This window comes from Calidris pugnax, unplaced genomic scaffold, assembly GCF_001431845.1.
Source record: "Calidris pugnax isolate Ruff unplaced genomic scaffold, ASM143184v1 scaffold44, whole genome shotgun sequence".
Lineage (NCBI taxonomy): Eukaryota > Metazoa > Chordata > Aves > Charadriiformes > Scolopacidae > Calidris > Calidris pugnax.
The window spans coordinates 37,786,522-37,812,276 of NW_015094506.1; the positions used below are offsets into that span (position 1 = coordinate 37,786,522).

At 37.7% G+C, this 25,755-nt stretch overlaps 1 protein-coding gene across 2 annotated transcripts; it reads left to right on the forward strand.

The window, feature by feature from the left end:
- The first annotated feature begins 910 nt into the window (after positions 1 to 910).
- Positions 911 to 24,845, forward strand: MLC1 (megalencephalic leukoencephalopathy with subcortical cysts 1). Of its 2 annotated transcripts, XM_014964308.1 has the most exons (13): positions 911 to 973; positions 1,493 to 1,630; positions 2,324 to 2,507; positions 4,622 to 4,711; positions 6,720 to 6,773; positions 6,856 to 6,957; positions 14,025 to 14,126; positions 15,212 to 15,283; positions 15,758 to 15,874; positions 16,746 to 16,802; positions 17,918 to 18,040; positions 19,493 to 19,660; positions 21,631 to 24,845. In XM_014964308.1, the coding sequence occupies exons 3-13, from the start codon at positions 2,328 to 2,330 to the stop codon at positions 21,703 to 21,705; spliced, it is 1,140 nt and encodes a 379-aa protein (XP_014819794.1). In that variant the 5' UTR covers positions 911 to 973; positions 1,493 to 1,630; positions 2,324 to 2,327; the 3' UTR covers positions 21,706 to 24,845. The 2 variants fall into 2 exon arrangements, with proteins under 2 accessions (XP_014819794.1, XP_014819795.1); XM_014964309.1 differs by lacking the exons at positions 911 to 973; positions 1,493 to 1,630 and adding an exon at positions 1,716 to 1,800.
- Positions 24,846 to 25,755: the final 910 nt, after the last annotated feature.

Sequence of the window (25,755 nt, forward strand, 5' to 3'; positions counted from 1 at the left end):
TGCTTTTTTATTCATTACTGATACAAAAATAGGACTATGACAAGTTCATGTTCCTTTTTATCATACTGTCCTTTGGCAGATCAGTTATAGTTGTCAATCTGGTTTTTGTCTTTTGTGGTTACTGTGGGGGATGCTTGCATGGCATAGCCCTAGCAAGTGACCTAGTATCCGCTATAGGCGTAGTAGTGGCACAGGACTTTATGAATTGTTTTTATTCAAAGGGATTAGATCAAGTAAATATCTGAATATCTCACCAGCTTTGTGTAAAAAAATAAGTTGATCTCCCTAAATTGGTCAAAAGGGATAAAATATGATCCTGTTTTGCATCTATGGTGATTTATGTTGGAGCAAGCCAGTACCTAGCATTCATTGAAAACAATATGAAGTAAGTATTACCTATTTTCCATTAAACCATAGTCTTTTAAAAGTTACAGATAATGGAAATATTTGCATGGTATTTCTCCTGGGAACAGAGGAACAGAAGGGCTTGGTTACTTAAGACAGTTCTGCTTGGCTACACAGTCTTTTTTTCCCCTTTTTCTAACACAGTTTACAGCTGTGTCTAATGCTGTGTAGGGTGTATTAATTTCCATGTTTTAATCTATTAAAACAACGGTAACATTTTAATATTCTTTCGGTATTGGCTGAGATTATGAGAAGAGCGAAATCTACATTCCATACAAATTGAGAAGTAGCACTGTTTTAAAGTTTTTCTAGCATACTTTAAAGGTGATGCCCTTCAGAGTACTGAAGATTTAATTGTGTCTTGGTTACAACAGTGTTTAAAGTTTACACAAAAGACCCTGTCATTGCTGCAGCTGTCAAGGTGCCAACATCTTCAAGATAAAAGCATTCTTTTTCTTTTTTTTCATTGCTTAATAAGCAGGAGGACTGGATCCAATGTGCGCTGGGCATTGCATGTCACTGCTGCCTGCTAGGTTTAAAAATTGTTCTTGAGACATCATGGTTTTCTGTAAGTATGAATGTCAGCATAACTGAAGTGTGTGAAGTGTGCAGTGCTTATTTGAACACTCTAGAAAACTAGGGTTAATAGAAAACGATAAAGAAAAATTCTGCAGTGAGGATAATACCCTAGATAGATTTCTAACCTCTAACTTTTGAACTTCCCAACTTTTTGGGATACTTGAATACTTGAATTTTTATCTGTAGTTCAAGAATACTGCGTTGTAAGTAGTTTTTGCTCTTTTGGAAAAAGAACTAGATTGTTGAACAATGTTATCACTCGCTATTATAATAACTAAAAGTGGTGAACTATGAGGAAGATTTTATTTAAGATGCCAAGTAAGGGGTAGTACTCAAATAAAAGAGACTTGAAACTTTTTTAATTTGTTGGTCTGATTTGGAAGCAGCTCTATGAGAATGTAGTACAGTCATTTTCTAGTGTGTTCTGTTAATTAAAATTCAGGAGGCATTTTCCTGTTCCCTGGCTTAACTGAAGTTTTTGCTGTGCTTTTGTTCCATATCTGAATAGATGTTGTTGAAAGCCAAAGTGTAAGGGAGAACTTTTCAAAGACGGCATGACTCACTGAACGGTGAGAATATCACAAAGTGTACAGGCAGCTGTGTTCACAAGACTGTTCTAAACTGACAGTTAACTTTTCAGTTGAAGGTAAGCATGAAGATTTTTAACTGTTGAAAAATCTGCAGTAACTTAATTCTAATGTAAGATACTACTCAAGGTACTTGAACAGACTGGTAAGCAGTGAGGTGAACATAAAAAGGGCAAAGTGAACAAGAAAAATGGTTGATACTGCGTAAATTAGAAAAAGTTTACTGTAGGTGAGTTATTGTGAGTATATGAGTTCATCGCACTCACAGTGAAGTCTGTCATTTTAGATACCTGATAAGAAGTGTTAAAATCAAATGGAAGTTAATATCTAAACATGTTTAAATATCTTTTCTGACCTAGAGTTCAAAAAAAAGAAGAAGAAAGCAAAAAGCTTTGGTTATAGAGTTACCCTGAAACTAAACACTTCCAAAAATGATTATTAGATCTTAAAATAAAGGTCTGTTGAGGTATCATAGATACATAAACTTGCATTTTCTTGGTGTTTATATGGTATTGTTATGAAATGTGGCTATAGGATATAATTTACTTACAGTATGCCAGTAAGTTGTTAGAATGCTTACATATTTTGAAATGTAAATGCAGCTCATTACTAAAAATAGCTTTTATTGATTTTATCTTAAATAGACAAAAAACTAGTTGAGCACTGATCTGAGTATGTGAAGGAACTAAATTGTATTTTTGATCTTTCTGCATAATTTTTGTTACTATTATTATTTAATCGCCGTTGTGAAGTGTTATGACCAGGGAGGAAGGTTACAGAGAAGAATTTAGCTATGACAGGATGCCAACTTTGGAGCGTGGAAAACAAGAGAATGGAAATTATATACCAGATATCAAATCCAGTGACCTTCAGCTATCAAAGAGGCTGCATCCTTGCTTTAGTTACAGAACATGGATCTTTTCTTTGCTGATGGGAGTAAGTACTTTAAACAATATAAAATTTGAAAGTGTAGGTGAGGTCTCAGTGCCCAGTAATCTGTTCTGTTTCATGTCGTTTGGGGACTCACAGTTTCATCACTGATAGTATTGAATATAAATATTTGTAGAGAAAGGAACATATTTAGCAAATTTAGAATGTAACACTTAAGTGACAATGATATTCTTTGGATAAGTCTACACTAATCAAAGATGCTATATGAAGGCTGATTTTTGTCTTTAATATTTGTCACATTGCATAAACAGAGTAAGTGTGGTAGTGGTAAATATCAACCCATATGTGTGTATAAGTACTGCCTTTTGGGAAAGGACGTAAAGTATCCTGATCATCAGCATTCTCTTAGCATATTTTTAACTGTTAAAAATACTTTATTTGCCATGATAACATTTTGGCATTGAAAATGATATATAGTACTTATGTGCCACTTTCATCTTTCAGGATTCAGTAGTCATGTAGTTATTTAGTAGAATCTTCATGTAGTGAGGTATATACATCTGGTTTTTATGTGAATGTCAGTGATTTGAATTTTTGTGTCACTGCTAGAGTCATAGGACATTGATCATGCATGTACATCATATGCTTGTGTTCTGAGCCAAGTTGATGAAAGTTCATTATAGCAATTAGAATTTGATCTTTTCTTTTTCTGTTTGCTCTTGTGTTTTGAAGAGTAATTTTTGTTAAGAGCTATGGTAATGGTAATTACTTATTTTTGCACAGTGAATAAAAGTATTGCCTTATTTTCATGGAAACGGCTGAACATTTTTTTCTTTCTCACAACCTGTAAAACTTGGATTTCCTTTCAGGTGTACTGTTACATAAAAAGAGAGCAAAAGAAGAGCTGGCTTTCTTTGCATTAAATTTTCTCAAACTTAATTGTCAAAAAGGACAACTGCCTTTAATTAGATTTTTCCTTTTTACTGAGTTGTTGTGAATGATTTGAGATACTAGTGTTTAATGATCATTTGCTGAAGTAGTATTACCAAGAATCATGAATTTTATGGATAAACATAAATGCAATTTTATTAATAAACTTATGCAGTAGTTTCCTGTTAGATTTTTCTCCCAAGTACTATAGTGGTTCTTCTCTCTAAACACTTCTGAAAGATGGTGTCCAGAAAGGAGAGTCTGTACACTGGGCAACAGAAGTCATTGTGCACAGAACGTCTGCTTCAGGGAGCAGTGACATCAGAGTGGCTGCTGGGATGGACTGTTCTTGTGCAGGAACAATTCAATATGCTTCAACCACAATTTAAAGTTACATTCTGTAGTGTTCTTCCAGTCTGCCAGAATTCTGAGTGTGTGTGCCTAAAACCACATATATGCTATCCTTATTTTCTGTTAATTTTTTGGCAAGGACTTTTTAAACATCCCCTAATTTTGTAACATTAAAAAAAAATGCCCAAATAAAACAAAAGAGCCATGCTGTCTCTCAGCTATCCCAGCCCCTTCAAAGAAATGCCTACTTTGAGAAATGACAAAGAAAAAGAAAAAATGTCAATAGAGTACACTATTGCTGAGAGTGTAACTGATAATTATGAAATAAAGAGAATAATTAGCAAGGAAAGAGTTGAACACTTATAGGTGTGCTATTGGACCAAAGCAGGAAGAGAGTTTGGAGGGAGCCAGGGATAGGTGGAAAAGTCTTTGTCAGTATATCCTAATATTATTTTTGTTACTGTGTTCTGGTTGGTAATTGCCCCGCTGCCCATATGCATAATGAATGTTGGTGGAGTCAAGCAGAGAATGCAAAGTAGAGGCTTAGTTGTGGTTTCTGAAACATTTTTACCACTGAACACTGCAATTACCTTCTGAGCATTTTATTAGTTATTTGCCAAGTCAGGGCACAGTGCTTGATTCAAACTGTGTTGTTTCAAATGGTATTGTTCAGTAGTGAGTCTTGGTAACCAGCAAAACATCTTCTTCAGAACTCAGTGTGTTTTGATATTTTGCTTCAAAATTATTCATACAAAGACTGAATTATTAAATGTTCATCAGTAGCCTAATTTGAAAGAAATTTCTGATTTCTATCTGACTTGTTGCTTTTCAAAAAATAGTTTTATTCATATTAATTTATCTTATTTGTTGCTTTGCAGACTTGCCTCCTTATTACTTCTGGCTTTTCACTATATCTGGGAAATATTTTTCCATCTGAAATGGATTATTTACGTTGTGCAGCAGGTTCAGTAAGCATTCTTAATTATTTGCTGTGGCTGTTTGACAGCAAAATCAGTAGCAAATAGTTTTTGTGGGTTTGTTGTCTTTATATTCTGTCGGTCTTTTTACTGTTAACTTTTTTCATGGAAAATTTAAGTATATATAACAGTTCATTAAGTGGGTTTTCATAAAGACAACTGGTTTGTGCTACCATTTTTGTTAACCAGCTCACCACTGGAATACAGTAGTTATCTGCATGAACAATTTTTCTGTACTTGATTTTAAGAAAATTTGCATTAAGTATTTGGGCAATTTCCTAGCTAAATGCTATCAGAATGTATTCCAGATCGTATTTATTTCAAAGTATTACTTTTTCCATGTATTTTGCCACGTACTGAAGCAGACTAGAAAGTTTTCTTGAATATCATTACTTTATTAGTAAAATATGCGTTAAGGATGTCTGATGCTTTCCAAAGTTCAGTATTTTTTACTGTATTTTTAGGGACTTATATTTGTTTTACTGTATTGTATGTGCTTAATGTATACACGTTAGATCTGTGTGCATAAGATGAATCTGATGTACTTGTTCATTTCAGGATTCTGTTCTGTCATTGTTATTTTTGCAACTTGACTTGCCTGTTTGTGTTGTCAGGTGCAAGACTAATGCTTTACTTTAAACGAACAAGTCCCAGGAGTTGCTCTGTGAATGAGTTGTCACTTATTTTTCTGCCAGAGGCGTTAGAATAAGGTTGAAGCAGTTTTTGAAGTTAATGTCTTCACTGATGTGTTATTCTCTGTAACATTACTGCTAGTTACTGAGATTTCTCTTTTTCTGCCCCAAATCTTGTCTCTCTGTGTTTAGTCAGAATTTCCAAAGATCTGGTAGGTGCAGAAGGTTATCACATCAGGTTTGAATACCTTGCTGTGGGTAAAGATTTGGGTGTCTGTGTGTGATCAGGGTGTTATAGCTCCTACTGCAGATAATGGCATCAATATAGTTGGAAGAGCCTGGAGAGCTGTACAGCCAGCTGACCACCAAGTGTCTCATTTAGCACCAGCTGACTTGCTCTCCAGACTAGTAGTAGGATTGAGTTGCCTAAACATAGTTACAAAGTCTTCTAGAGACTCTCGGGTATCCACAATAAAAAGGATGTTTTAATTATGTTAAATACAGGTCATTTAGGTGTTAAGGAAGTGCTGCCAAGAATTTTAAATGTCGCTATTAATCTAGTTATAGTGGTTCCATTGTTAAGCCATCAGTGCTCAGATGTGTGAAAAGATAATTAGTAAAGAAATGCAGCATTTGTTACATGATTCATTATTTAACATGGCAACATTTTTAACAATTTTAGTGGAGTATATTTTTATTTTGATTATTAGTATGTTGTAACATTATGTATTTGTGGATCTGTAATGGGGTGGGGAACAGTTGAAGCATAAAGAAATTACTTTGTGAAACTTTCACTTATGTATGATTTTTCCATTTAGCTCTGCCCTGAAGTATAGCAACACAGTTCCTAGTGAATATATTTGAGATCCCAGCACAATTCTTACAGTGTAATTTGACTCAAAAGATCAGTTTTTACAAAGTTCTTCAGAGCTGTGTTGAGACTGGCCAAATTTTAGCTTACACAACCATGACTTTGTCTGTTGGAAAGAACGTGGAGGCCCAGTTTGGGAGAAGCAGTGTTTTTCATTTCGTGCTGAAGGATCTCAGGCCTTCTAGAGTTAATTTAAACTAACAAAGGCGTGAAATGCCTCATGAAAGACTTTCTTTCTTTCCTTTACTCATCACACAGTGCTGGGTAGCTAGTCAAAACTGCAGGATATGCAAGGAATGTTTAAACCTCTTGTAATCTTCAGATTGTAATTAATGATCTCAGACAAAAGTGACTGACTTTCCTCAGAGTTTCTGATTTCCTATTTGTCTAAGCTAACTGAAATATGAATTAAGACCAAATAAATTACATGTACAGAAATATATATAAAATTATTTGTGCAGAATATCCCACTAGTCTTCTCTTTTAATTTTCCCAGTGTATTCCTTCAGCAGTTGTGAGCTTTGCTATAGCAAGGAATAAAATTAATGTGGTAAGTATAAGATTTTACTGACAATTTTTTTTTCCCCTGTGATTAAAATGAGAAAGAAACTCATTCTGAAAATGTTTTTCAGATACCAAATTTTCAGATTCTGTTTGTCTCTACATTTGCTGTTACAACAACGTGTTTAATTTGGTTTGGATGCAAACTTGTCCTCAATCCATCAGCTATAAATGTAAGTTACTAAAAGAATTACTAATTAATGCTACATTTATCTTTGTTAAAAAAAAGAGGAGGGGAGTGAGGTGGGTGGAAATCACATGTAATTATGTTACTGTAAATACCCCAGTATTCCTACTTAGTCTTTGAGGAGAGATCACCAAGCAGTAACTTTGCTTTTCTGAGTCAGACAAGACTGGAAAATTTACGTCAAAGATGGAAACTAATATGGCTAGAAGATGCATGGTACAGCTAACTTAGAGGAGGTTAATATGGAAATGACTTTCCTGTCTTATATTCAAAGTTCAAAAACATGAATTGGGTCTTCAAATGTCATCCAGTTTGATCAACTAACTGTTGATTTTTCTGTTGACTGTAGCAAGTTTTGTGAGTTTGTTTGTTGGTTTTTGTTTGTTTTTTTTTTTAAAGAGTAGAGTCAGAATAGAAAATTGAAAATTAATTAGTATCTCATCTGTAGATTAGCCAATTTTTAAGGTTGAATTGTACTGAAATGAGGTGTCTCAAACAGTGCTACTTCTAGGAGATTTCATCACCAGATTAAGTATAATCCTTTCCTGGTTCTTCTTTAATGGATAGTTTTGCTTGTGAGGCTACCAGGAAATAAACTTTTGGTTAACATTTTTCTTATACATCATCAACAAAGAGAATGCAGCAGTTGCATCATTTGAATCATACATATTTAATACAGGGAAAAGTTTTTTTGAGTCACAACCTTTTGAGTCACAACCTTTTAACATCTGTCTTTGGTAGTCTGAGCCAAACATTAGAACTACAGGCTGGGTTTTGGTTTTTTTGCTATGGTAAAATGTTCTGGGACCTCTATACTAATAAGAATCTTACAAGTATTAGTAAATAACATAGCAACTGATATTATCCATTGATGAATATTCATAGCAGGCTATCATAGAACAGGAGTACACAATACAACTACTCCATACATTTCGTATGAAGGTTAATGACTGCTCTTGTGTTCAGTTCTTCACCCACTGTCATATCAGCTGTTTTGATATTAAGAGCTCAGCAGTAATAATGGCTCCCTGTAGTAATATAGCAGATCTGAGTTAGTGTTAGTAATAAAAGACTTCTAATACAAAAATAGTGCAGAGACTATAGTTTGCTTTGGAATTATCTGTGCTATTTGAATAACATCTGGTTAGCTCTAGATTTCACAGATACTGAACTTTTAAATTAACCATGTTTATGTCCCATCAGAAAGTGCAGTATATCAGGCCAATACTTTCAAAGTTTCTTTTTGTATTAGGTAACTAAGTCTAGCTTCATGTTTCTGTTCGTCTGGCCCAATTTTCAGAGAGATGATGGAGTATTGCAGTCAGTCAGAGCTGTGGAGATTTGAATTAAAGTAATAGTAGTTTTAGAGGGGGACAGTTTTGCCCTGTGTTTGATGGGACAGTGTCATGGCCACTGGGTTCTGTGTGTATCTCAGGACAGTTTATGCTGGTCTGTTGGACCGGCCACCCTCCAGTCGTCTGGTACCTCTCCTGTGATCTATCAACAGTCCTGATCAACAGGAGAGGTACTAGATGATGACTGGAAGGTGGCCAACATGGCGCCCATATACAAGAAGGGCCGGAAGGATGATCTGGGGAACTATAGGCCTGTCAGCCTGACCTCGGTACTGGGAAAGATCATGGAGAGGATCATCTTGGGAGAGCTCTCACAGCTAGTGCAGGGCAGGCAAGAGATCAGGGCCAGCCAGCATGGGTTTATGAAAGGGAGGCCCTGCTTACCCAACTTGATCTCTTTCTATGATCATGTGACCCACCTTCTTGATGCAGGGAAGCCTGTGGACTTTGGTAAGGCTTTTGACACCGTCCCCCACGGTGTTATCCTGGAGAAGCTGGCGAATCATGGCATAGACAAGTGTACTCTTCACTGGGTAAAATGTTGGCTGGACAGCTGTGGCCAGAAAGTTGTGATTAATGGGGTGAAATTTTGTTGGCGGCCGGTCACCAGTGGTGTCCCTCAGGGCTCAGTTTTGGGGCCAGTCCTGTTTCATATCTTTATTGATGATCTGGATGAGGGGATTGTGTGCACCCTCAGTAAATTCACAGATGATGCCAAACTAGGTGGGAGTGTTGATCTGCTTGAGGGTTCGAAGGCTCTACAGAGACCTGGACAGGTTGGATTAATGGACCAAGGCCAATGGGATGAGGCTTAATAAGGCCAAGTGCCGGGTCCTGCATTTCAGTCTCAACAGCCCCAGGCAACGCTACAGGCTTGGGGAAGAGTGGCTGGAAACCTGCCCAGCAGAAAAGGACCTGGGGGTGTTGGTTGACAGCCGACTTAACATGAGCCAGCAGTGTGCCCAGGTGGCCAAGAAGGCCAACAGCATCCTGGCCTGTATCAGGAATAGTGTGGCCAGCAGGAGTAGGGAAGTCATTGTGCCTCTGTACTCGGCACTGGTACCTCGAGTACTGTGTTCAGTTCTGGGCCCCTCACTACAGGAAGGACGTTGAAGTGCTGGAGCGTGTCCAGAGGAGAGCCACCAAGCTGGTGAGGGGTCTAGAGAACAAGTCATACGAGGAGAGGCTGAGGGAACTGGGCATGTTTAGTTTGGACAGGACAAGGCTGAGGGGAGACCTCATTGCTCTCTACAACTGCCTGAAAGGAGGTTGTAGAGAGGTGGGTGTTGGCTTACTCTCCCAAGGGAATAATGACAGGACTAGAGGAAATGGTCTGAAGTTGCAGCAGGAGAGGTTTAGATTAAATATTAGGAAGAATTACTTTACTGAGAGGGTGGTCAGGCACTGGAACAGCCTGCCCAGGGAGGTGGCGGAGTCACTATCCCTGGAGGTACTTAAGAAATGTGTAGACGTGGCACTTCAGTGCATGCTCTAGTGCCCGAGATTGTTGAGTTGTGTCTGTTTGTGGGATTTTTTTGGGATGTTTTTTGAGCTTTTTTTGTTGTTGGACTCGATGATCTCAAAGGTCCCTTCCAAACATAAAGATTCTGTGATTCTTTGCACAGTTTATTGCTAGTGTAGCAGTTCCCTCATGCATTTTCCCCCCTCAAGTGTCTTAGGCTGTTGGGGCTGAATGAATTATGTACAAGACATGGGGGTACTGCTTTTTCCTTTTCCCTTCCTTTCTTGGTAGAGAGTTCTAATATTAGAAACCAGTCCAAGCATTCTGAGAGAAAACAGCAGAGAAGTGTGACTGGAGACTAGCAGACCCTTTGAGCTTCCTTCCCCTGGTAGATGGGATCACAGTGTGGCTGGGACAGTGGAGGGCGATGTCTGCCCAAGAAAGGTGAGCCCAAGGGACTCATTTAGTCACCACAATAAATAGTTGTCACAAGACCCAGTGTGACAAAACTAATTTCGTTTATGCTCTTGAGAAGCTTTGAGCTGGCCATGTGTGTAAGATTTTAACTTTAGTTACATACTTTTGAAGTGAGTAGTTTTTAGATTGCATAAAAATTTGCATTTTCTATTATTAAATATTAACAGCTTTCATATTTTCAAGGCAGATCAAACTATTTGAAAAAAGAGATTATATTAGCCTGGAAATATATAAAGTATTGGAATAGTATAAGTGGACAAAAGTCTGGAAAAGTATAAGTGACAAACATTAAATGTGTAACAAGGGAAATTCTCGCTTTGTCAAATGTTAGTTGTCTACAATAATATCCACAAGACATTCTCGGTTATGTGGTTTTAATTCTTTTCGCTTGCCTATTGCATGTCCATACTGTGTTGTTGATCACTGAATAAAGATAAATCAGGATAACTGTGTGTGCAAAACTGACTCTGAAGCTTTTTTGAAGCTTTTTGTCTTAAGAGTTATTCACAGTACTGACTTACTCTCCTCTTTGAAGGATACTGTTTCAGTGAGACAGTCTCGCTGTTTGGCAGCTCACTGCCAGCGATTTTCCATTACCCATGTGGTACAAAGAAAATGTTGAATCCCATCTCTTTAACTGTTCTTTCATCATCATATTTATTTTCTCTCTCCATGGGAAACTGCACAAGAAAATAATAGTAGGTCTGATGTGAAATCACCGCCAGTAGTTTAAAAGCAGTTAGGCTCATAAAAAAGGGTAAGTTTGTCCAATTAAGACAATTAATATTGAACACTCCCCCTTCCCCTCCCATAAAGGATCCGGGTCCTTCATTAGTGTTACTCATGTTGATGGATAACTCCACAAAATTACTTTAAATAGATAAATGGATGCAAGATACAAGCCATGTCCTAGACTGTGACTGTGTGACACCACTCCAGTGATGTGCAGTTCAGTAGTTAGTTTACAATCCACACAAAGAATGTGATCTGTAAAAGATGCAAACTACCCCTGCTGCCACTCTGTTCCTTCCCAGCTCTCAGAGCAAGAAGCCTGATGGACAAAAATGAGTAAAACCTTGGGCCAGTTGTAACTGAAAGGGTTCAGATGTTGAACAGGACTTAGATTAGCTCCAAACTGAGTAGATACATTTATTGCCTCCTTGTGAGTTGAGTGTCTGTACCTCCATTATAGTAGAGATGATCCAGTCACTGGGACCCCACAGTACAATCTTGTTTGCCTCAGTGTAGATGGCTAAGGCAGGATTCCATGGCCCGAACTTAAGCATCTCTTATTTTAAATGTGCTGTGAAATATTCTGCCCGACTTCTGCTTCTACTCTGGATGGGTGAGAATCTCCCATCAGTCCTCTGTCATACATCCCATTCATGTAGGCACATTCAATATGCTTGAGTATTTCAAATGGCACCAGCAGCCAGTATAATTGAACCCCACTTCTAGTTACCAGTTGGCCCAATAGCTTTTGGGGTTCCCTCTCTTGTCTGTATAGACTAGGTCTCCACTGACAGTAGTGGAAGCCTAGACAGCACAGATGCACACAGAAACTGGAGTGTAGGTGCTTGACTGGGTTGCCTGACCATAAGCATGTATCTCCATTAGGTCTGGGCTGGCTTGAGCTGCCTTGCTCCAGCCACTGATCCAGGAGTGCATCAGTCTCCTTTAGGTCCTTTGTCATTATTTGTCAGACCTGTGCAGATATCTTGAAACATCTGTAGGATATCTTAAACTGAGTTAAAAATACGCATGTAAGCAACTATATTGAACTTCAAATTATTTAATCTTGACATTAATTCAGCCCTTTCATACAGTTTCAGTGAACTATGGCTTTAACACCTGTTGCAGGTTCAGAGCACATTGGATTAAGCTTGTGCTAATCTATTGCTTTCTACCCAGATGCACTTGCATGGTCCTTAGTCATGGAAGAGGATTAGGGACACAGTTTACTTGGTTCTCTGCGTCTGGTGGTAGATTTTATGTCTAGTGGTAGTTGTAGAGATAATTTTCTGTAGTGCTTAGAGATCTAACATTGAATTTCCCATTGTTACAGGTGGTATAAAAAGATACTTACTTCTAGCTTTAACTATATTTCTGTTTAAAAAATAAAACCAGCAAACTCACCTAAATTCCAGAACTGGAGCTGAGATATTTTTAAATTGGTCTAAGGGTGTTGAACAAATTTCATGAGTGGAAGGCTCTATCTGATATTCTAGACATCTCATATCAGAAAAAATACCAGAAAGATAAAAGTTAAATTTGAAAATCTAACGTACTTGGTGTTACTTTTTCAATTTATGTTGTTTACTTCTTATAGCTAGCACTATATGAGCTAGTCCAGTTTAGTTATAGTGCTTCTGGGCTCAAGCTTGTACGTCTACTTGGCTCTGCACTGTATAGTGTGGCCTTGCCCTCCCACCCTCCCACCCTCTCACATCAGTACCAGCACTACATGTCAAATCATGTCCAAATCACAGGAATTTGCAGGCTGGATTAAATTGTTCTGCAGGCCACATGTTTGACACCTCTTCTTTTGCCAAATAATGGCTTTATTCTTCATGCTAGCACTTTCCCTAGAAGCTTGCCACTATGACTTTTATTGCTGTTTGTGGCTCTAGTTCAACTGTACAGTCTGTTGTGTTCTGCAGGGCACATAGTTCCAATTATCATTTCCCAAGAAGGATGAATTTCAGTACCCAGAAAAGCCTCTCTAATCTGCCACTTATGATCTTTTTCAAAAGACGTGTGCTGCAAGATACGTGGCAGAGAAAAACAGATTTGATCATCTACAAAGCAGGTCTGACATGAGGGAATAATATAATTCTGTTCCTTTGCCAAATGGCCTGACCTAACCCGCAAGTGTTTTCTCGGACTGCCAGGGGAAAAACATGGTGCTTTTGAAGGCAAGAGATGGAGAACCATTCTGTCGAACTTGCATGCCTCTAGAAAACTACTCAGCCCGTGTAGAGTAGATACCTACCTCTTTTCATGGCATAATAAGCAACCAAAGAGAAACATCAAGCATTCATTGACATATTCATCTCTGGAAGATGAGCAGTGGCAGGAGGAATGGTGGCATCTATGTTTTTGCACAGTAATGTAGTCTGTTTGACCTGTAAGAGTTGTGAAATCATGAATAGTCTTTATCCTTGCTCTGCTAGCACGAGGTAGAGCACAGAGCTAGGATTCTTGGCCCAGTTCTTGGGATTGTGTTTTCATTCAGCATTACACATTGTATCACACCATTTGGATTGCAGCATAAGGGCTGGGAGCCTGTGGACCTCCTTCCTGACTCCCAGGTCAACTCTTAACCCCTGAGCTAGTCAGGCTTGCTCTTGTTTGTCCTCTTTCTGTTCCTATCAATCTTCCATGATCTGCTGCAGTGTTCTGGTTTCACATGGGAGGTCCTTCAAAATGCAAATGTGGCCAGCAATCACCCCCTTGTCCTTAAGTGCTCTTTTGGAAGACAGTGATAAAATCTTCAGACAGAATATTCCCATAAATGAAATAAATGGGTTTTTTTCTTAGGTTAGACACCAAGACTGTTATGTCAACAGCTAAATGTTGCCCTAGAAATTCATCAAGAGCCAAGAAAACATTTAACAAAGTATCTAATTAATAGACATAATAGATATGTCCAAATGTCACCAAAAATAGATGAACTGCTGGATCCTGGTAGATCCAGTCCCCTCCTGTATTTTTCACATGGAAAATGTAACTTATTTATGTCTGGGATTTTACTGACAGATAAATTTCAACTTGATTCTACTTATTCTGCTGGAAATCTTCATGGCAACTACTGTGATTATTTCAGCTAGGTCTACTGAAGACTGCTGTACGAGAAAGAAAGTAGGTACCCTAAATGATTAAAAATGTCTTTTTTTTGGTGTTAAAAAGTAATGGATTTTTCATGTATTGCATACATTGACAAGTTACTGGTGACTCCAGTATGTAATTTCATATTACATAGAGTCATAGAATAGGGACCTTTGGCAGGAACCTTTAAAGGTCATCTAATCCAGCCTGCCCTGCAATAAGCAGGGACAAATTCTACTAGACCAGGTTACTCAGAGCCCAGTCCAGCCTGACCTTGAATGTTTCCAGGGATGGGGCATCTACCACCACTCTGGGCAACCTGTTCTAGTGAAACTAGGTTCCATGGTAAAACTAGATTTGAATAATAAAGTACCATACTAAAGAGTAATAGCCTCTTCTATCTCAAAGAGTGCAACGGGCCCTCTGCAAAATAACCTGTTGAAACTTTTCAGGACAGGGTTGCTTGAGTATCTTATGAACAGGCATGGCAAATATTTTATTTCTGGTTTGTAGAACAAAACTTAGTGATGTCTGAAACATTGGAATACTGTGACTTGTATGTATGCAAGCAATGCCTTTCTGAAGCCTGAGGTGGAGAAAGTATTCATCATGTATGCCATTTTGGTGGTATCTGGACAATGAATATTGGCTTCAGGATTTGGGGCCATAGATAAAATTTTCTAGGTACAAGTGCTCTCCCAAATCCCACCCTCGTTTTTCTACAACAGTACTTCTTGTAGTTAATAATGAAGCAAATGTGCTGTGCCATTTTGTGTTTGTATTGCTTGCTAGATAAAGCAGTTACTGTTTATCCATATCAGTAAAATCTGAAGGCTTGGGAAGAAAGTGTGTGTTTTCAAGTTGGAAAGGGGAGACAAGGTGACCATATTTCATTTTTGAACAGTGATCGTATAGCAGCTAATCAGGAAATACTTCATTTGTTTTTAATGTGATTGATGTGGTCTGACATTGGTGAACACTGATGTCTCACTGTCAGCTCTGATGGGCCAACCAGACATTGTATGCTGCTGTTAAGATCTGTAACAGTTGTACATGTTATTAGAAAGCAATGTATTGCTTTCTGTATTTTTTGATCATGACTTTTTATTCTCCTCTAGAATACTGCATATGACAGTACCATCGTTTTGAGCAATGTCAGTTTTCCGACTCGAATTCTGAAGTCGTACTCAGTAAGAAAATCTTTGTTTTCTTTCATTAAATCAATTTGTTCGTTCATCTTTGTAAGTGTTAAGCTTCTGTAAAGCCAGGAAGAGATCAGTGTAGGTAAGAGCTGAAATAATAGACAGAAATGAGAAATATAGCTTAAATTTTTTCCTTTTAAAATATTGCAAGATAAATGATAACTGCCGTGTATAATAGGAAGGAAACTACTTAATGACTTCAGGATAAAATAGTGTAAACTGAACTGTTGTTCAATGGAGCTAATAAATGAGAGCCTAAATATGTATAATGAAGCTAATCTTTTTTTCACTTAAGCCAGCTTGAGTTTTGCTGTGTTTAAGGTCTGAAAAACATTGACTTAATGCATAGCTAATAGCATAAATGCATTTTTTTTCCTTCCAGTGGGTTCCTTTCTATATGCAAATAAGAAATTTGGTGTTCAAATGCACTGTTAATAATTTGTGTGTTCTTCTTTGTTTTAGGTAATCGAGGTGATTATTGGAATTTCATCAGTGTTTGGTGGAATAATTGCTTTGAATATGGATGTTCTAGTGTCAGGTCCATATCTTTCAGTAACGTTCTTTTGGATCTTAGTTGCTGTAAGTAGTGCAGAATGAAGGTACTCTTAAAACAGTGTCTTTGATTTTTTTTTTCCATTTATTTTATTTTTCCTCACCCTACTGGAGTTTTTTTGGCCCTAATACTAATTGGCAATTGCTGCTTAGTAAATAAATGAGCGCTTCAATATACTTAATATATTTATGCAATATGATTGTTCTATTTTATTTACTTTGTTTCTTATGTTCTGGTACGTTTTCAGTCCTCAGTTCAGTAAAATGGAAATGAGTAATAAAACAAGGCTATTAGAAGTGAAGTGTTTTGTCAAACAAGTCCTAGGTATTAGAATATTTCAGGCTGCAAACTAAAAAGTTGAGTTTAGTTTTAGCGTGGTAGAATCCTTAGAAAATCATCTTTAGCCTGTCAACCTCAACTGTCCTAAAAGCCTGAGGCTGATTGGTAGCCCTTGTCACTAATAACAGCCTGCAGCTCGGAGCAGTGGATTCACGAAGGATGCTGTGCTACCCATGAATCAAACCTGTTGAGAAAGAAAACAATGAACATTAGATTTATATATGGCTACTATGTCTGGAAAATCCCTCAGTATGAAGTGGAAAAAGATCATAAACAAGTTTTTCAACTTTCAGAATTCACAAAGTTCAGTAAAATTCATTAGGTTTTTATATAGAAGTATCAGGTTTGTACGTGTGGGTTTAAGACACGATACTCATTAAATTCTAATTAAATGAAGATGAGCTTTATCTCCATTTGAGTAATTGATTCCTAATACAATATAATAAGTCTATACAGCCTTTTCAGGAAATTAGACTAGTTGGAATCACGGTAACTCAATTGTAACTTGTATAATTTTCAACTAGATAACTATTTATTTTCTTACACTTTTTTGTTTAGTGCTTTCCAAGTGCTATTGCAAGTCACGTAGCTGCTGAATATCCCAGTAAATGTCTGGTAAGTGTGTAAAATTCCTGGATTTTGTCATAAGAGTGGAGTAATGCTAAGAAAGCCTGCCTGTGATAGTGGATGCTACTGATACTTTCTCACTTGTTTTTAGTTATTTCAACAAAACATCATAGAAACATGTAGCACGAGTTTAAACCAATATTCCTGACAAGAAATCCAGTAGGTCCTTTGGCGACTTAATTCCACCAATTCTAGAAAAGAATTCAAAGGACTGTTTCCTGTTTGCTGTTTGGGTTTTTTGGGTTTTTTTTGGGTTTTTTTGGTTTTTTTTTTGTACTGGTTCCTTGGGAATGGATATTACTATAATAGGGAAACAACACACCTCATATGGTATACCCAGAACTACTTTGATGCTCCCGAGCTGAGGTCCTTCCCATCCTGTCTCCTTTTATTGTGAGCGGTAGTTTCTGAAAGAAGAAAATTAGGTGTGCAGGCTGCACTGGACCTAGAGCCCATTTTAAACAAATTCCTCATCTGCACAACTGACAGCAAGGATTAAGAATAGTCAATAGAATGCATTTATTCCTTAACTGTCCCAGATGTGCAATTAAGCCTCCTTGAAACATCTGTTCTAAGTTATAGTCATGCAACAATATTTAAGCCAGTAATGATGCATGACCACAACTGAAGTGAGAATTTGATCCTGTAGGATGATATTTGAATGAAAACTTGGCTGCTATTGTATTGAAATAAATTTGCACTCAGATTTATTTGCATGGTTATTTTAGGTTGTAAGTCTGCAATATCTGCTGTTAATTCTCATTATTTCATACAAACTGAAGAATAAATGATACTTCTGTACTTGCTCTATAAATTGGGTATTGCTTCCCCTATCTGCATATGAAAGGCACTTTTAAAATCAAACAAAAACCTCATCATCCATATTAAATGGAAAATGAATTGCAAAACAACAGGGTTGAGGCTGGGAAACTTAATTTATTCAAAGCTTGCTTCTGTGTCTCCATGCAATGTAGATGGCTCTTTATTTGTCTCATATGTGTAATCTTACACACTTTTATTATACTTCAAGGAGATACAGCTCACAAATCAAAGTGTTAACTTTTTTTTAATTCTTATTTAACATTTATTTTCTTATTTTCTAGGTTGAGGTCCTGATTGCCATTAGCAGTGTTACCTCTCCTTTGTTGTTCACAGCTTCTGCATACTTATCCTTCAGTATCATGCAAGTTGTTGACATCTTTAAAAGTTATCCACCTGCTGTTAAAGTATGTATTTTTATGCAATTGAAAAATTAGCATCTACCTATTACAGTAGCAACACAAGAGTGAATTAGGAAGTATAAGAAGACAAGGTACTGCATTATAAAGGTTGAATAAAATGTTATAGAAATGATTCAAAAACTCTTATGTGACTAAAGATACAATTTTGTTGAATCTGTTGCCACCCCAGAATTACAGTTTTAAAAGAATGGTATGTTATTGTAAAGAATCACTAAAAATAATATGTAATATGCTGGACTTTTTAAGGTTTTTGTAAATTTGTAGTACATAAATTAAAGATTCTAGGTTTACTTGAAGAATACATTTTTCTGTTTCTTAGGATGTCTACCAACAGGTGACATGTTGGGATTATAAACTTACACCTGGATTCATTCAAAGCGTGGATTGGGGCAGAGAAGAAAAAAAGTTTGCAAAACTTAAAGCATTTCAATATGAAGTGTTACCACTGCATTGCTGAAGAGCTTTCTGCAGCTTTACTGTCAAAGTGTTTTGCAATCCATGGTGATGTTCAAAGAACCATTTATGGGGATTAAAATAGTGTCAATAAGCGTCTTGATTCTTAGTACCCACTAGTCCTTAAGTAGTCTTGTAATTTTAGAAGAAGAGAGGGAAAAAAATTAATAAACTGAGACTTAGGGACTGGAAAACCAGCTTTTGAGTATGTGATCCTGTTTTGATACTGGAGGAGCATAGTATGTTGTTGGACGTCAGGAAGTGGCCACAGTTTACATGCTCACTTTAAGTAGCTTCTCCTGTTGCTTAAGTAGCTTTTCCTGTTGTGTTGGAGACAGAAGACTGGACTGTCTGGACAGTTGGTGTGACCCTGCAGAGTATTTCTTACATTCTTATACTGCTCTGTGTCTGGATGTGGCAAGAGTGGGCTGCAAATGGGAGCGAACGATGAGCAGAAGGTGACAGCAGGGCAGACAAGGACAGTGACATTGGCAAGGGGTACAGTCCTACAGTACCCAAAAATAACCCCAAAACAAGGCAGGTCTGGCCGTGGTAACCAGGTTCAGGCAATAGTTCAGTGATTGCCAGGCAGGTCCACAGTAGTGAGGCAGAACCAAGGTCAGCCAGGAATTCAAGTCAGCAGGGCAAGGTCAGAGCCAGCAAGGCAGAAGGCCAGGCCTGGGCATAGCTGCAACATTGCTCGGGTCAGAGCCTCTGTGTTTTAGAGGGTGATTTCCTCAATTCTGTTCTATTTCTAGAGGAAAAGATCATTTAGCAAATTAATATTTTGTTAAAAATTATGGATCTGTTCTACTTTGAGCAAACTCAGGCATTCAAATTTTAACTGAAGCTTCATGCTGAAATAAACTGTAAATTATAATTTGGGTTAAAAAATGAAATCTAGATACAAATCTCAAGGGGTGGGAATGGCAGGAAATATTTTATTCAGGTAGTTAACAACATACTTAATGTCTCTCTTTTCAGCAATCTTATGATGTACTCCTGTTGCTTCTGATGTTGATGCTGCTAATTCAGGCATGTCTTACTATTGGGACAGTAATACAGTGTGTAAATTACAAGACAAAAATGAAACTACATGATTCATCTTGGACAGCATCACAGGTTAAGAAACAGGAATACAGAACAACAGAGGTATGTATCTGTTCACATACCATTGAAAAATCTGTATTTAAAAATACATTTTTGATAATGTTTTGTGTTACGTAATTCAGAATACAATTAAAAGCTGCTCTGTAAAGTTGTTAATACGCTGGTGAATTTTGTAATCCAGAGATAATGTTTTGCTGGTTTAATGGTAACTGTGGCATGGCAGACACAATATCTGTAAATCTGTGTCAAGTCCTGTTAAAAGAAAACCAGTTGTAAGGTTAAAGCCCCCTTTTGTTCCCGTTTGTAGTCTGGGCTCCCAGTTACAGTGAGGTTCATCATTGTGCTAAGATAAAATGATAGTCCTACTGTCCTGCTCCACAGGTAGCAGATCCATAATTGCTATTTGTATGTCAGAATGATGTTAGAGAAAAGATAGTGGGCCTTGCATTACCATGTTCTGATAATGAGACAGCTATCTATTAAGAAAGGAATGGATTTAACCCTTTCAGCATGAGCAAAAGTTTTGGGCTATGGAAAGAGAGTACTCAATATAGTTGTACCTTTCTAAGGCCTGCTGTGGGGGAGTGAATTTACTAAGCTGAGTTAATTCTCTTAAGTTCCCTAAAATGTGAATGGGAAGAGTTAAGAACCTGGAGCATAGGAACAACAGTGGGCAAGCTGAGTGAGTGTCTACCTGTGTTGTGCAGTATGAAATAGTGTGCAGAGGAGAGTGCCTGGAATCCCAGGTCTCTCCGTGTCCTAACTACACTACCAAAGTCGGTGATAAAGATCAGAATTGGGATTTCCCTCCATTTCCCTCCTGCAGTTTAAAGTTCAAGCAATACGTTCAGATGCAGATTTGGCACATACTTTTTTTAGAGCATAATGGTGGCATTATTACTGCTACCACTTTCCATATACTCATTCATGGTAAAGTGCTATTTCAGGGACTGGGGAAACCCAGCTTTCTTCAGCCTGCATAGGTTAACTACATCCATCTCCTAGCGCAGCACTGTAGCCCTTAGACTTCTCTCACCTCTGCTGTACAGTGCAAAGCACTTTATCCTTTAAAACTAGGAGAGAGTAACTCATGTTAACTGGATGCTTATTGCATGGCTCAGCACTAGAAAGACAGAGTGCTGGATTCAGACCCTGCTCTAGAAAGACCATCTGCATTGCAATAGCCATGGATAGAAAACACTGGGAGCAGGTACTGAAATTCAGACAAGTCATTATACCAACTGGTAATGGAAAGTGGAAGCTCTGGATTTATGTCCCCTCGGGCTGCCGAGGGCATTCGGCATAGGTTACTTATTTTCTGGATCTGTGTCCTGAAAAAAGATGAAGCCCAGCTGCACTTCTACTGCTGCAAGTCACATGTTGGAGCATAGGTCATGGCATGGCTAAACAGATCTATTCAGGGGTTTATTTACACAAGTATGCTTAGTTTGTGAGTCACTGAGAAACTGGGTGCAAGTTAAATGCTGAAAAGAGCACTTTGTCCAGAAAAGCAACACCTTTCTGCTTTCTTTTCAGAATTTAAACACATGAATAATGTTACAGGTGAAGCTGTAGGTCCCTTTGGCTTCTCAGAAGCCTGTGTTCTTAGGCAAGACCTTAGTTTGCTTGCATGTGTGTAGATATATCTTGCTTCAGTTGCAATTTAGGAGGCTACTTCTGGCTTTGGGTTTAGAGATTTAGATGCTAGGGCTTTCATATTTTGGGAGAAATCTTGAACAAATAGCCTAAGTAACGTGTTTAAAATAGGAATTTGGCCAAGTTTCTTCCACCCAAATGTCTCATATATTATACAATTTATATCATAAATATATACTATACAAGATACAAAACTATATAATTTGCAATGTATAGAATATTTCAGTAGTTCAGACTGTAACTATTCATGTTCACATTCTTCTGGCTTCTCTCAGGTATTTATTTGCTTGAAATTCAGTTTTTAACCAATAGCATTGTTTCATGTTTCCATTTGTCTGAAATGTGTTTGCTTTTAGGTTTCCAATAATACCTTAAAGGAATTTGACAAAGACAAAGCCTGGAAAGCAGTTGTGGTGCAGATGGCTCAGTAGTTTGGATTCTGCAAATGTGACCGATACAGTACAAGCCAATACAGTAAATCAACTTTTTGAATTAAGGCTTAAAAACTTTTCAGTTTATAAACAGCAATATAGTTACAGCAGTAGAGCCAAGGGATAACACAGTAAATAATGTCTTTCTAATAATTTTGAAATATGTTGATAATATTTTAACACATCTGTCTTTTCTGTTGGTATCTGTATTCTAGTGTTGCTTTAGAAAATACCTTAGAAAAAAGGTAATGAGTCACAAGGATTTACGCTGATGACAAAATAAAATATGACAATATGCAGTAGGCTTCGTATATTTGCAAGAGATTGTTATAACTGCAGTTATGCAGTCAGTGTAACTGATAAATGCTTTTGTAAAGTTGTGAGTACAAGTCATAATTGATATTTTTGCTTATACTTCACTTTTGTAGGAGTTGTGAAGTTGTTTTGCATCTCATTGCTTTTATATAAATAAAAGTCTTTATTATGTGGAAACTCAAGAATGTGATTGACATTGTAATTGGAGAGGGAAAAACAGGCTGCTCTTTCCCATTAACCTTCCATTTTTGGACTGTTAGATGGGGAAGGGGCTTCCTCTGAGTGGCCAGACACAAAATCTACCCCCATACAGATTGCCTTTTCCTCCTATGTCAATTATGTGTATTATTATGTATATTATTATTATTATCCTCTAGATTTCAAACCCTGTAAGAATTTCCATGCTAATAGGTTTTTTGTTGTAACTAGGGAGATAGCTGCTGACAAGGTGGTGGGGTTTTTTTGATGTTTTTCTGGTTTTATTGTTTTATTGTTGTTTTTTGAAAGGTTCTAGATGTTGAGGTTAATTCTTTTTTAATCTGAAATAACCCAAATCCTTTAGTCAGAGCTTGCTGAAAAGCTTGCCTCTTTGCTTTTGGGGAGGGGAAATAAAGAGAGAGAATGGTATGTACAGTGTGGAGCCCTTCAGGAATGCTTGCATGTTTTCTTTTAAGTATGATTAAGTTAGAATTTGGATTGACCCTGAAGTAACAGTTGAGATATATGACTGTATGTAACAAGGGGAAGAAATATATGGGAATAAGAAAAGAGGTTGTCATAGAGCTACCAGCCATAGGTTCTGCTTTCCAGTGAAGATGAACACCCCTGGTCTCCCTGCCTGGCCACGACTCTCTTCCTGCCTTGTTCAGCACAGCAGGGACTGCACAATCTGCCAGGTACTAGGACTTTCCCCTGCACACCCAGGAAACTAGGAGCCCCACCATGGGTACCACTCTGGAGGTTGAATTCTTGCATCCCATGCAAGAAAGAAATTCATGGGGGTAAGAGGCAGGCTTTTAAAGCTGTGCAGGGCTGGCTGCTGGCATGAGAAGCCTTTCTCAGGCAGAGAAACCTTCATTGTAAATCTCGCTCTCTGGGTAAAAGCTTTTGTAATTCAAAGCAACACCCCCTGTGGCCTTTGCTACTGTCAGCCCTTCTTTGCCAAGTGATTTTATGTGTCGATGTCTGACACAGAATAAATCTCGATTGCTCGTAGCTTTAATTAGGGTGCGCTGGTAGATGATCTGTTTCCACAGCACAACTGGGAAGCTTGTTCAAGGGATAAAAATCACCGTGAGGTCAGCTTGGTGAGGTAACAATGTATGTGCCATGCTATAAGGGTGGAACTGGGTGGAGAGTGTCCTTTCCTGCCTTGCTGTGTTCACTAGTTCAGTAGAATTAGTGCTATGGGTTACTGCTTAGTTTACAACGTGAGTTAGGGTCCTAGCTTAGAAGAAAAGAAGAAAGGAAAAAAAATAGCCCGAGGTAAAATAAACAAACAAATCTGGCTGAAGGATCTTCTGAAAAAGTAAATTTGTGTGCATCTGGTGCATGAGTCCTTCCACTGCTACTAATTTAGCTAGCAAAAGCTAGGAAAGTGGAAGGGGAAAATTGCAATTTTAAAAGCATTTTTTATTCCTGTCTGCTCCAGCAGGCAAATTTCTTCTGCATCTACCAGGAACAAGAACACACAGTTAGCTATTGATATTTTTTTATTGTTGTTTTTAGTAGTAACCTGTCTTAAAAGAACAGACAGGTTAGGAGGAAAAATGCACTTGGGATCCAATTAATCAATTCTCACCTTTGGTGCTTTTATCAACTGTTTTTCTGTTAAGACACATGTCTAGTTATGGCTAGAAAACCAGTATGTGTGCACCTAAGCTCCTGTTATGAACCTGGGCTTAAAATAGAATAATAGAATGGTTTGAGTTGGAAGGGATCATCTAGTTCCCACCCACCCTGCCATGGGCAGGGACACCTCCCACCAGACCAGGTTGCTCAAAGCCCCATCCAGCCTGGCCTTGAGCACCTCCAGGGAAGGGGCATCCACAGCTTCTCTGGGCAACCTGTTCCAGTGTCTCACCACCCTCACAGTGAAAAAATTCTTCTTTGACTGCTCAACTAGAATGAGAGATGTGGAACAAGTGGTACTCTGCCTCCCCCCTGACAACAGGAATGTAGACCTCTTTTCATATCCTGAAATGTCTCTATGTCAAATAGACTGTGCATAAGTGTTTTTGTATGTGCATGTATGTTCTGCGTGGGTAGTTTTGAGTTGATAAAAGTTTTCCACATCTTTCCTACCATTCATCTCCAGCAGCTGAAAGGGGAGATTTTTACAAGGCAAATGAGCTGACCTAACTCAGTGCAGGAAGGGATTGTCTCCTCTGGCCTCTTCCCTTGTACTGGCTGTGGCTGGTATCTGATTAAAAACCAGAAGATTTATCAATTAAAATTTATCGATTAAAAAAATGACTAGTTTCCTGCTGATTTAGTTAGCCAGCTTAGCACGCTGCAAACTCACAGTGGCCATCTTTAAATCATGGATATGGCTTCCTACCAACTAGAGGTAGATCAACAGAATATTTGTCTTTTGTTAGTACTTCCTTTGTCCCTTTCCATCACATTCCTTGCCTATGCTTTGCCTTGGTCATATGCCCCTTCTCTTCTCCATTCCCTGTTTGAAAAAGTAGACTTGTACATAATCCATACTTGAAATTACAACTTTAGACTGACCATGTAATCAGTTTGTGTGTAAATCACTGTCATGTATAGTTGGAGTTAAAGGAGTTTCTCAAATAAAAAAAATATTGCATGTTTTGTGATCTGGGTCTTGTGTTTCTGATGAGAATCTGTGAGATCAAAATAATAAAATCTAAATTAGTTTCAGAAACTGGAGTAGTCAGGCTTCCCTGGCAACTGTATTGGTTTTATAATGATTTCCTGTTTTTTCAAATGTTAGAAGTACTTTTGTTTGTTACTGAGTGGGAGGTCCCTCAGGGAGAGACTGGCAGAAGAAAATGTTACTATCATCCCTTTTATGAATAGTAGTATCTTAGATAAAGTATCTTCAAAAGATGAGTTTTGGATTATTTGTTTCTCCATTATCTGGTGTTACCTGTCTAACGCTAATATGAGATATTTCACATTAAAGTGTTTTTCTGCCTGTATATTTATAGGGAAAACAGCCGAGGAGTGAAGTAACAATGGTAGAGCTTAATGTGTTACGATGAATCAGATTCATGGGAAAGGAAAACCATGCCTGCTGGCTTTGAGCAATCAAGAAAGAAATGCCCATGAAGACCGTTACTTTGTAGTCAGTGTTCTCTTAATACCAGGTTACAACCATCAAATATAAGTAAAAATCGCTTTTTATACTCCATTTTTCAAGACAGGAGAGATCTACAGGTATAAAATATCCTTATGTAATGCTTTCTGGAGTTTTCCCTGGAGTATTTTTATTAACATTTATTTCCTACTTTCTGTTTCATTTGTTCAAAAGTTATAAACTCTTTAGTGAACAAGCTGTAATTATTCTCTTCTGTCCTGTAAAGAGAAACTGTTTCTGGAGAAAAATACAAAACTGATACTGGGGGTGTTTTTTGTGTGATTTTTCCCCTAGCTGACACCATTTTTAAAGTGTGATGTTGCTCCTAATCCAAGAAACTTCCTTTATATAGATACTTGGTAGTGGCCATTTCTTCAAACAAAGGGCAGAGTGTTTAGTTTTAAACA

Bases quoted from the DNA above. Each gene is read 5' to 3' on its own strand.
- MLC1 (XM_014964308.1), top strand. From the start codon at position 2,328: ATGACCAGGGAGGAAGGTTACAGAGAAGAATTTAGCTATGACAGGATG. The intron at 18,041-19,492 runs GTATGTATTTTT...CTCTCTTTTCAG, and splicing joins GTTATCCACCTGCTGTTAAA to CAATCTTATGATGTACTCCT. The intron at 19,661-21,630 runs GTATGTATCTGT...GTTTGCTTTTAG, and splicing joins AGGAATACAGAACAACAGAG to GTTTCCAATAATACCTTAAA.